This window comes from Oncorhynchus masou, chromosome 32 (assembly GCF_036934945.1).
Source record: "Oncorhynchus masou masou isolate Uvic2021 chromosome 32, UVic_Omas_1.1, whole genome shotgun sequence".
NCBI lineage: Eukaryota > Metazoa > Chordata > Actinopteri > Salmoniformes > Salmonidae > Oncorhynchus > Oncorhynchus masou.
In genome coordinates, this window is record NC_088243.1 from 11,923,623 (window position 1) to 11,936,207 (window position 12,585).

At 45.2% G+C, this 12,585-nt stretch overlaps 1 protein-coding gene across 5 annotated transcripts in view; it reads right to left on the minus strand.

Annotated features, from left to right (window-relative positions):
• The window catches only part of LOC135525585 (DNA (cytosine-5)-methyltransferase 3A-like), a 115,288-nt gene that overhangs the window by 100,753 nt on the left and 1,950 nt on the right, over positions 1-12,585 (minus strand). For all 5 annotated transcript variants that reach the window (XM_064953293.1, XM_064953292.1, XM_064953290.1 and 2 more), the window contains exon 3: positions 8,556-8,666. In XM_064953293.1, coding sequence (XP_064809365.1) covers positions 8,556-8,666 — 111 coding nt within the window. The remainder of the gene's footprint in view (positions 1-8,555; positions 8,667-12,585) is intronic.

The following is a 12,585-nucleotide window of genomic DNA, read 5'->3' on the forward strand; positions in this document are numbered from 1 at the left end:
TTAGTGACCTAGAAAATTAACTACTTTTAAAATGCTTGAAGAAGAGGACATGTGAGCTGGTGGGAGAGCGATCTTTTCTCCGCAGTGTCTCTGCTAGAGACTACTGCCTAAAGATAGTGTTAAAAATCATTTTGGAGACAATTCTATTACTAGGTCACAGCAAAGGAAAGTAGAGCATGTCTACTAGTGAGATGAGATTGGCCTGTCTGTCAACACTGAGATTGGCCTCTCTGTCAACACTGAGATTGGCCTGTCTGTTAACACTGACAACATCATATCTAAAGCATCGATTGTCTCAGACAGGCGGAAGGACAGACAGATGCAGAGTGAAAGACAGAGACAGGCAGGCAGAAAGGCAGGCAGGCAGGCAGGCAGGCGGGCACAAAGGCAGGCAGGCAGACAGGCAGGTAGGCAGAAAGGCAAGCAGGCAGGCAGGCAGAGGCAGGGAGTGAGACAGAGACAGAAAGACAGGCAGGCAGAAAGACAGACAGGCAGACAGAAAGGCAGGCAGGCAGGCAGACAGGCAGGGAACAAGAGAGAGACAGAGACAGAAAGACAGACAGGCAGGCAGGGAACAAGAGAGAGACAGAGAAATAAAGACAGGCAGGCAGACAGACAGAGGCAGGGACTGAGGTCAAGACAGAGACAGAAAGACAGACAGGCAGGCAGACAGGCAGGGAATGAAAGAGAGACAGAGACAGACAGGCAGGAAGGCAGGCAGGCAGGGAACAAGAGAGAGAGAGAGAGAGAGATAGACAGAGACAGACATGCAAGCAGGAAGGCAGGCAGGCAGGCAGGCAGACAGATGCAGGGAACAGGAAAGAGACAGAGAATGAGAGACAGACACACCCACACAGAGACAGGTGCAGTATTTACATCTGACTCTGTTAGCAACAGTCTAATGCCTAATGAGACAAGAGATCTGATACTTTAGAACATGTTGATGTTGTGGGAAATGATTTTATTATATCAGACTAATGACTGTGTCTTTTCATTCCTTACCAGGCTCTTTAGAGAAGCCAATCCTAATTATACTGCGATGTGGACGGAGTAGAACTAAAACCACTGTTAAATCCAGAAAGCTGCCTTCTAAAAGAGCTTCAAAATTTGGACCCATACAAATCAGCTGGGCTAGACAATCTGGACCCTCTCTCTATGAAATGATCCGCCGCAATTGTTGCAACCCCTATTACTAGCCTTTTCAGCCTCTCTTTCATATCGTCTGAGATCCCCAAAGATTGGAAAGCTGCCGCGGTCATCCCCCTCTTCAAAGGGGGAGACATTCTAGACCCAAACTGTTACAGATCTATATCTATCCTACCCTGCCTTTCTAAGGTCTTCGAAAGCCAAGTGAACAAACAGATCACCGACCATTTTGAATCCCACTGTACCTTCTCCGCTATGCAATCTGGTTTCCGAGCTGGTCATGAGTGCACCTCAGCCACGCTCAACGTCCTAAATGATATCATAGCCCGCCATTGATAAGAGACAATGCTGTGCAGCTGTATTCATCGACCTGGCCAAGGCTTTCGACTCTGTCAATCATCACATCCTCATCGGCAGACTCGACAGCCTTGGTTTCTCAAATGACTGCCTCGCCTGGTTTACCAACTACTTCTCAGACAGAGTTCAGAGTGTCAAATCGGAGGGCCTGTTGTCCGGACCTCTGGCAGTCTCTTTGGGGGTGCCACAGGGTTCAATTCTCGGGCCGACTCTTTTCTCTGTATACATCAATGATGTCGCTCTTGCTGCTGGTGATTCTCTGATCCACCTCTATGCAGATGACACCATTCTGTATACTTCTGGCCCTTCTTTGGACACTGTGTTAACTAACCTCCAGACAAGCTTCAATGCCATACAAATCTCCTTCCGTGGCCTCTAACTGCTCTTGAAGTGCAAGTAAAACGAAATGCATGCTCTTCAACCGATCGCTGCCCACACCTGCCCACCCGTCCAGCATCACTACTCTGGACAGTTCTGACTTAGAATATGTGGACAACTACAAATAGCTAGATGTCTGGTTAGATTGTAAACTCTCCTTTCACACTCACATTAAGTATCTCCAATCCAAAATTAAATCTAGAATCGGCTTCCTATTTCACAACAAAGCTTCCTTTACTCATGCTGCCAAACATACCATCGTAAAACTGACCATCCTACCGATCCTCGACTTTGGCGATGTCATCTATAAAATAGACTCCGACACTCTACTCAACAAACTGGATGCAGTCTATAACAGTGCCATCCGTTTTGTCACCAAGGCCCCATATACTACCCACCACTGCGACCTGTATGCTCTCTTTGGCTGGCCTTTGCTTCATATTTGTCACCAAACCCACTGGGTCCAGGTCATCTATAAGTCTTTGCTAGGTAAAGCCCTGCCTTATCTCAGCTCACTGGTCACCATAGCAGCACTCCAGCAGGTATATTTCACTGGTCACCCCCAAAGTCAATTCCTCCTTTGGCCGCCTTTCCTTCCAGTTCTCTGCTGCCAATGACTGGAACGAATTGCAAAAATCACTGAAGCTGGAGACTCATATCTCCCTCTCTAACTGTAAGCATCAGCTGTCAGAACAGCTCACAGATCACTGCACCTGTACATAGCCCATCTGTAAACAGCCCATCCAACTTACCTCATCCCAATTATGTTATTTATTGTTTTGCTCCTTTGCACCCCAGTATCTCTACTTGCACATTAATTTTCTGCACATCTATCACTCCAGTGTTTAATTGCTCAACTGTAATTATTTGCCACTATGAACTATTTATTGACTTATCTTACTTCATTTGCACACACTGTATATAGGTTTTTCTATTGTGTTATTGACTGTATGTTTGTTGATTCCATGTGTAACTTTGTGTTGTTGTTTGTGTCGCACTGCTTTACTTTATCTTGGCCAGGTCGCAGTTGTAAATTAGAACTTGTTCTCAACTTGCCACCTGGTTAAATAAAGGTAAAATAAATAAAATACACATTTGTCAAGCTATTTTCAGAGAAGAGTTCTGAAAGCAAACTCCACTGATTTCTCACTGACATAGAAAAAAAGGATAACATTTAACCAAAACATTGTGAGAAGAAGAGAGACAGAGTGAGAGAGAGAGAGAGAGACAAAGAGTGGAGACAGAGTGAGAGACAGAGAGTGAGACAGACAGAGTGAGAGACAAAGACAGAGTGAGAGAGATAGTGAGAGACAGAGACAGAGTGAGACAGAGAGTGAGACAAAGGCAGAGTGAGAGAGAGTGAGAGACAAAGGCAGAGTGAGACAGAGAGTGGGAGACAAAGACAGAGTGAGAGAGAGACAAAGGCAGAGTTAGAGAGAGAGACAGATACAGAGTGTGTGAGAGTGAGAGACAGACAGTGTGTGAGAGAGAGTAAGAGTGAGAGTTACAACACTTTCTGTCAGCTCCAGGGTGTTACACAACACCAGCCAATGACCTTTGACCCAGTGACCTACAACTGGCCCCTGCCAGAGGTCACAGTACATTTGGAAAGTATTCCGACCCCTTGACTTTCCACATTTTCTTACGTCACAGCCATACTCTAAAATGTATTACATTTCAAAAAGTGAAGCCAACAGTGAAGTGGCGACTCCGGTATGCTGGCCTTCTAGGCAGAGTTGCAAAGAAAAAGCCATATCTCAGACTGTCCAATAAAAATAAAAGATTAAAATGGGCAAAAGAAGACCAACACTGGACAGAGGAACTCTGCCTGGATGGCCAGCATCCCGGAGCTGCCTCTTCACTGTTGACGTTGAGACTGGTGTTTTGCGGGTACTATTTAACGAAGCTGCCAGTTGAGGTGTCTGTTTCTCAAACTAGACACTGTACTTGTCATCTTCCTCTGTTGTGCACCGGGGCCTCCCACTCCTCTTTCTATTCTAGTTAGAGCCAGTTTGCGCTGTTCTGTGAAGGGAGTAGTAGACAGCGTTGTACGAGATCTTCAGTTTCTTGCATGGAATAGCCTTAATTTCTCAGAAAAATAATAGACTGACGAGTTTCAAAAGAAAGGTCTTCATTTCTGGCCATTATGAGCCTGTAATCGAACCCATAAATGCTGATGCTCCAGATACTCAACTAGTCTAAAGATGGGCAGTTTTATTGCTTCTTTAATCAGGACAACAGTTTTCAGCTGTGCTAACATGATTGCAAAAGGGTTTTATAATGATCAATTAGCCTTTTAAAATTATCAACTTGGGTTAGCTAACACAACATGCCATTGGAACACAGAAGTAATGGTTGCTGATAATGGGCCTCTGTATGCCTATGAGATATTCCAGAAGAAAATGGATTGATCAGCTGAATTCCCGTAGCTAATTGGTCAGTTTCAGTGAGATGAACTCCCCTGGCTAATTGGTCAGTTTCAGTGAGATGAACTCCCCTGGCTAATTGGTCAGTTTCAGTGAGATGAACTCCCCTGGCTAATTGGTCAGTTTCAGTGAGATGAACTCCCCTGGCTAATTGGTCAGTTTCAGTGAGATGAACTCCCCTGGCTAATTGGTCAGTTTCAGTGAGATGAACTCCCCTGGTTAATTAGTCAGTTTCAGTGAGATGAACTCCCCTGGTTAATTAGTCAGTGTCAGTGAGATGAACTCCCCTGGCTAATTGGTCAGTTTCAGTGAGATGAACTCCCCTGGTTAATTGGTCAGTTTCAGTGAGATTAACTCCCCTGGCTAATTGGTCAGTTTCAGTGAGATGAACTCCACTAGCTAATTGGTCAGGTTCAGTGAGATGAACTCCCCTGGCTAATTGGTCAGTTTCAGTGAGATGAACTCCCCTGGTTAATTGGTCAGTGTCAGTGAGATGAACTCCCCTGGCTAATTGGTCAGTTTCAGTGAGATGAACTCCCCTGGCTAATTGGTCAGTTTCAGTGAGATGAACTCCCCTGGCTAATTGGTCAGTGTCAGTGAGATGAACTCCCCTGGCTAATTGGTCAGTTTCAGTGAGGTGAACTCCCCTGGTTAATTAGTCAGTTTCAGTGAGGTGAACTCCACTAGTTAATTGGTCAGTTTCAGTGAGATGAACTCCCTGGTTAATTAGTCAGTGTCAGTGAGGTGAACTCCCCTGGTTAATTAGTCAGTGTCAGTGAGGTGAACTCCCCTGGTTAATTAGTCAGTGTCAGTGAGGTGAACTCCCCTGGCTAATTGGTCAGTGAGGTGAGGTGAACTCCCTGGCTAATTAGTCAGTTTCAGTGAGATGAACTCCCCTGGTTAATTAGTCAGTTTCAGTGAGATGAACTCCCCTGGTTAATTAGTCAGTGTCAGTGAGATGAACTCCCCTGGCTAATTGGTCAGTTTCAGTGAGGTGAACTCCCCTGGTTAATTAGTCAGTTTCAGTGAGGTGAACTCCACTAGTTAATTGGTCAGTTTCAGTGAGATGAACTCCCCTGGTTAATTAGTCAGTGTCAGTGAGATGAACTCCCCTGGTTAATTAGTCAGTGTCAGTGAGGTGAACTCCCCTGGTTAATTAGTCAGTGTCAGTGAGGTGAACTCCCCTGGCTAATTGGTCAGTGAGGTGAGGTGAACTCCCCTGGCTAATTAGTCAGTTTCAGTGAGATGAACTCCCCTGGTTAATTAGTCAGTTTCAGTGAGATGAACTCCCCTGGTTAATTAGTCAGTGTCAGTGAGATGAACTCCCCTGGTTAATTAGTCAGTGTCAGTGAGATGAACTCCCCTGGTGAGATGAACTCCCCTGGTTAATTAGTCAGTGTCAGTGAGATGAACTCCCCTGGTTAATTAATCAGTGTCAGTGAGATGAACTCCCCTGGTTAATTAGTCAGTTTCAGTGAGGTGAACTCTACTAGCTAATTGGTCAGTTTCAGTGAGATGAACTCCCCTGGTTAATTAATCAGTGTCAGTGAGATGAACTCCCCTGGTTAATTAGTCAGTGTCAGTGAGATGAACTCCACTAGCTAATTGGTCAGTTTCAGTGAGGTGAACTCCCCTGGTTAATTAGTCAGTGTCAGTGAGATGAACTCCCCAGGCTAATTGGTCAGTTTCAGTGAGGTGAACTCCCCTGGCTAATTGGTCAGTTTCAGTGAGATGAACTCCCCTGGTTAATTAGTCAGTTTCAGTGAGGTGAACTCCCCTGGTTAATTACTCAGTTTCAGTGAGATGAACTCCACTAGCTAATTGGTCAGTTTCAGTGAGGTGAACTCCACTAGCTAATTGGTCAGTTTCAGTGAGGTGAACTCTACTAGCTAATTGGTCAGTTTCAGTGAGGTGAACTCCCCTGGTTAATTACTCAGTTTCAGTGAGATGAACTCCACTAGCTAATTGGTCAGTTTCAGTGAGGTGAACTCCACTAGCTAATTGGTCAGTTTCAGTGAGGTGAACTCTACTAGCTAATTGGTCAGTTTCAGTGAGGTGAACTCCACTAGCTAATTGGTCAGTGAGGTGAGGTGAACTCCACTAGCTAATTGGTCAGTTTCAGTGAGATGAACCCCACTAGCTAATTGGTCAGTTTCAGTGAGGTGAACTGGTTGAAGTGCTTCCATTACCCATTTAGAAAAATAGCTAATTAATAAATTGACGACAGCCTATATGCCCTTCACCTATATGTTGCATGTCTCAAGTAGTCCGTGAAAGCCAGCATGGATAAAATGCTAATGAACTAATAATAGCCATATTCTAATAATTCTCATGTGACAACGTATCGCCTCGGTGAAACTTTCACTCCTGTAGAATTTAAATAATTGGATGATGAAACTCGCAGGAGAACAATTTCCAATGACAACTTTGTGAGTCACACAGCCTCTGACAGTGTTTCCCCTACCACAAATGGTATATACAGTGCCTTGCGAAAGTATTCGGCCTCCTTGAACTTTGCGACCTTTTGCCACATTTCAGGCTTCAAACATAAAGATATAAAACTGTATTTTTTTGTGAAGAATCAACAACAAGTGGGACACAATCATGAAGTGGAACGACATTTATTGGATATTTCAACCTTTTTTAACAAATCAAAAACTGAAAAATTGGGCGTGCAAAATTATTCAGCCCCTTTACTTTCAGTGCAGCAAACTCTCTCCAGAAGTTCAGTGAGGATCTCTGAATGATCCAATGTTGGCCTAAATGACTAATGATGATCAATACAATCCACCTGTGTGTAATCAAGTCTCCGTATAAATGCACCTGCACTGTGATAGTCTCAGAGGTCCGTTAAAAGCGCAGAGAGCATCATGAAGAACAAGGAACACTCCAGGCAGGTCCGAGATACTGTTATGAAGAAGTTTAAAGCCGGATTTGGATACAAAAAGTTTTCCCAAGCTTTAAACATCCCAAGGAGCACTGTGCAAGCGATAATATTGAAATGGAAGGAGTATCAGACCACTGCAAATCTACCAAGACCTGGCCGTCCCTCTAAACTTTCAGCTCATACAAGGAGAAGACTGATCAGAGATGCAGCCAAGAGGCCCATGATCACTCTGGATGAACTGCAGAGATCTACAGCTGAGGTGGGAGACTCTGTCCATAGGACAACAATCAGTCGTATATTGCACAAATCTGGCCTTTATGGAAGAGTGGCAAGAAGAAAGCCATTTCTTAAAGATATCCATAAAAAGTCTTGTTTAAAGTTTGCCACAAGCCACCTGGGAGATACACCAAACATGTGGAAGAAGGTGCTCTGGTCAGATGAAACCAAAATTGAACTTTTTGGCAACAATGCAAAACGTTATGTTTGGCGTAAAAGCAACACAGCTCATCACCCTGAACACACCATCCCCACTGTCAAACATGGTGGTGGCAGCATCATGGTTTGGGCCTGCTTTTCTTCAGCAGGGACAGGGAAGATGGTTAAAATTGATGGGAAGATGGATGGAGCCAAATACAGGACCATTCTGGAAGAAAACCTGATGGAGTCTGCAAAAGACCTGAGACTGGGACGGAGATTTGTCTTCCAACAAGACAATGATCCAAAACATAAAGCAAAATCTACAATGGAATGGTTCAAAAATAAACATATCCAGGTGTTAGAATGGCCAAGTCAAAGTCCAGACCTGAATCCAATCGAGAATCTGTGGAAAGAACTGAAAACTGCTGTTCACAAATGCTCTCCATCCAACCTCACTGAGCTCGAGCTGTTTTGCAAGGAGGAATGGGAAAAAATTTCAGTCTCTCGATGTGCAAAACTGATAGAGACATACCCCAAGCGACTTACAGCTGTAATCGCAGCAAAAGGTGGCGCTACAAAGTATTAACTTAAGGGGGCTGAATAATTTTGCACGCCCAATTTTTCAGTTTTTGATTTGTTAAAAAAGTTTGAAATATCCAATAAATGTCGTTCCACTTCATGATTGTGTCCCACTTGTTGTTGATTCTTCACAAAAAAATACAGTTTTATATCTTTATGTTTGAAGCCTGAAATGTGGCAAAAGGTCGCAAAGTTCAAGGGGGCCGAATACTTTCGCAAGGCACTGTATCTGCTATTTTTACAATAAACCTACAATGTGTGTATAGCCTTCAGTTCTGCATGACACCGTTTCTGTCACTGTTTGTTTGTTTATTGATGGTTGTGAAAAAGTCCAATAAAGATATTATTACAAATGATCTACTTACAGCGATCTGCTTGTGTTTTCTCCCAGCAGGCCGGCCCTCTTTACAGCTGGTGTTGCTTTTAGAGGATTTCTCTTCTGGTGCCAGCTCTTTGTCCAGTATCGTGCTCTCCCTCTATCAAACAATCACACAACACAATATTATCACTCTCATATGAAGAATCAGGTCGAATCATAAATTCATAAACAAACCATATTCAAAATGTGACATCAGTCCCCACAACTTTGACCCTAAAATTGTACCCTGAATTCCCTGTATAGCTCTACTATAAACATTCCAAGATTTCACAACCTCACATGAACAGTTTAGAATCGCAAGTTGACAGGAAATGCATAGTAAGCATCACCCATAGGATTGACAGGCAATTTGAATGTGTAATGTGATTCTAATTGTAGTATAACAGTATACAGTATTTATCCATTCCAACTGCTGAGTAGTTTAAGGTCTCTCAATAGGTCTCCATCCTATTCCTCATTAGGATAAAGACAATAGGACACATGGGATGTGAATGTCTCTTTGAGAGCAGGACAGTACAGAGCCTGACTTCACCCAGACACATTCCCTAATGACACTGTTACAAAGACACTGTGTGTGTGTGTGTGTGTGTGTGTGTGTGTGTGTGTGTGTGTGTGTGTGTGTGTGTGTGTGTGTGTGTGTGTGTGTGTGTGTGTGTGTGTGTTGACCCCATCCAGCACATTGCCTTTGATTAATAAAACTGTGTCCACCCCGATGCAGCACCCCTGGGGTTTCTGTCTACCTCGATGCAGCACCCCTGGGGTTTTCTGTCTACCTCGATGCAGCACCCTGGGGTTTTCTGTCCACCTCGATGCAGCACCCCTGGGGTTTTCTGTCTACCCCGATGCAGCACCCCTGGGGTTTTCTGTCTACCTCGATGCAGCACCCCTGGGGTTTTCTGTCTACCCTGATGCAGCACCCCTGGGGTTTTCTGTCTACCCTGATGCAGCACCCCTGGGGTTTTCTGTCCACCCCGATGCAGCACCCCTGGGGTTTTCTGTCCACCCCGATGCAGCACCCCTGGGGTTTTCTGTCTACCCCGATGCAGCACCCCTGGGGTTTTCTGTCTACCCTGATGCAGCACCCCTGGGATTTTCTGTCTACACTGATGCAGCACCCTGGGGTTTTCTGTCTACCCCAATGCAGCACCCCTGGGGTTTTCTGTCTACCTCGATGCAGCACCCCTGGGGTTTTCTGTCTACCTCGATGCAGCACCCCTGGGGTTTTCTGTTTCGATGCAGCACCCCTGGGGTTTTCTGTCTACCTCGATGCAGCACCCCTGGGGTTTTCTGTCTACCTCGATGCAGCACCCCTGGGGTTTTCTGTCTACCTCGATGCAGCACCCCTGGGGTTTTCTGTCTACCTCGATGCAGCACCCCTGGGGTTTTCTGTCTACCTCGATGCAGCACCCCTGGGGTTTTCTGTCTACCCCGATGCAGCACCCCTGGGGTTTTCTGTCTACCCTGATGCAGCACCCCTGGGGTTTTCTGTCTACCTCGATGCAGCACCCCTGGGGTTTTCTGTCTACCTCGATGCAGCACCCTGGGGTTTTCTGTCTACCTCGATGCAGCACCCTGGGGTTTTCTGTCTACCCCGATGCAGCACCCCTGGGGTTTTCTGTCTACCCTGATGCAGCACCCTGGGGTTTTCTGTCTACCTCGATGCAGCACCCTTGGGGTTTTCTGTCTACCTCGATGCAGCACCCTGGGGTTTTCTGTCTACCCCGATGCAGCACCCTGGGGTTTTCTGTCTACCCCGATGCAGCACCCCTGGGGTTTTCTGTCTACCCCGATGCAGCACCCTGGGGTTTTCTGTCTACCCCGATGCAGCACCCCTGGGGTTTTCTGTCTACCCCGATGCAGCAACCCTGGGGTTTTCTGTCTACCTCGATGCAGCACCCCTGGGGTTTTCTGTCTACCTCGATGCAGCACCCCTGGGGTTTTCTGTCTACCCTGATGCAGCACCCCTGGGGTTTTCTGTCTACCTCGATGCAGCACCCCTGGGGTTTTCTGTCTACCTCGATGCAGCACCCCTGGGGTTTTCTGTCTACCCTGATGCAGCACCCCTGGGGTTTTCTGTCTACCTCGATGCAGCACCCCTGGGGTTTTCTGTCTACCTCGATGCAGCACCCCTGGGGTTTTCTGTCTACCTCGATGCAGCACCCCTGGGGTTTTCTGTCTACCCTGATGCAGCACCCCTGGGATTTTCTGTCTACCTCGATGCAGCACCCCTGGGGTTGATGGAACATATGATAATACTAATGTAGTTGCTTCTATAAAACGTCTCAGACTGCTGATTTAGAATCTGTTTAGCCTTTTAGATGATAATGAAGAAGGTGATCTGGACCTGAAGGACCTGATCCTCGATCAGCACTCCAACTAAGACTATTTTGTGAATACAGGCCACCGGGGTTCAATAACGACTGAATAACATGTACTGACTGAGTGTCTTACTGAGTCTGTTGTGGGGCTATGAAGGGAGACAAGCTTGAACAATTAATTGAGGCAGATCAAATCCTGCTTAGTAACCAGCTATAAGCATCACGAGGAGGGAGCTACTGGGAGCTGCTGATGACAAACAGTCTGGACTTTTTAAAGGCAGTCTTATAAGCAGTCATATTATGCAGGCACATTATTGGTAGTAAATCTACAGTAGTATCTAGTACGTGGATCCACTGAGCTAAAATCATTCACATAATCTTCCAAATCTAATCTCCTCCTTATATAAAATTAATCTGACTGTACATCTTCATTATCTGTTGTTTATTTCTCCAGTAGTGATTTCCCTTCTCCTTTCTAGAGCTACGTTCCAAATGGCACCCTATTCCCTACAAAGTGCAAAGAACCCTATGGGTCTTGGTCAACAGTCATGCACTACGGTATATAGAGAATAGAGTGCCATTTGGGACAAACTACTAGTGCCTGGTTTAGCCTGGCTCCACCACAGGCGTATTGGTACTGCGTGGCCTCTCTGAGTGCTACTCTATACAGGATGACCAGAGAGAGACCGAGAGATTCAGTCTACAGACGAGAGAGAGACAGAGAGTCAGTCTACTCTCTGTCTCTACAGACGTGTGGTGTCATGTGATGTGAAGAGCTCCTGGCTCCAGGCATGCTACAAGCTCACCAACCCCCATGTCACCAAAGGAGCGTGGAAACGAGGTAACCGCAAGGGCAGAATTCTAGAATATGGAATGTTTTATGTGCGGCCCTAAATCATGCTTCGTTTGGAGACACCGCCAGTCCAGCCCATGGACATGTCGCCTTCTATTGTATTGTCAAAATCCTCCACATTTTCAATGAAACACAACATACCATTATAAGACATGACTAATAGACATGGAAACAATAGATGGCATAAAATACAAAGACTATTTTCTTATTGCCTTTTGTGTGAACCCTATAACACACTCTGGCACTATTCGATATCTCTGGCACAATTTCCGTCGGCAGTCGGTTTATTTAAGGCAATGGTTGTTGCTTAGCAACAGGACTACATTGGGCGGGCAGTGTGATGGGAGAGAGTAGTAGAGGAGAGAGAAGAGAGGAAGAGAAAGAGAGGAGGATAAATGTCCCAGTATAACACATAGGGAGAGCAGTTTCAGCAGCAACTGGCTGGCTGGCACAGCATTAGATATAACAGCCAACGCCCCACATAACAGTAAGAAAACACTGTCACCATTCTAACAGGCACAATGAGAGAGAACACAATCATTTTGTTATCAATAATGTAATGCAATTGATCAAATGTATTTATAAAGCCCCTTTCACGGCAGCAGTTGTTACTGTTGTTAATGTGGATAATGGGTGTCTAACTTACAGTAGCCCAGCATGACATGGTATGATGTTTATAGTATAACTGTACAGAGTATAGATTCATATGAATCCTTACATACAATGGAAACATCTGGTGGGTAAACCTGCTTTATGTTTATTTTCGTATGGAAATTATGGAAATGGTAATCAATTACACAGTGGTTCAGATAAATAATGCAAAATAACTCAATGATAAGATCTCT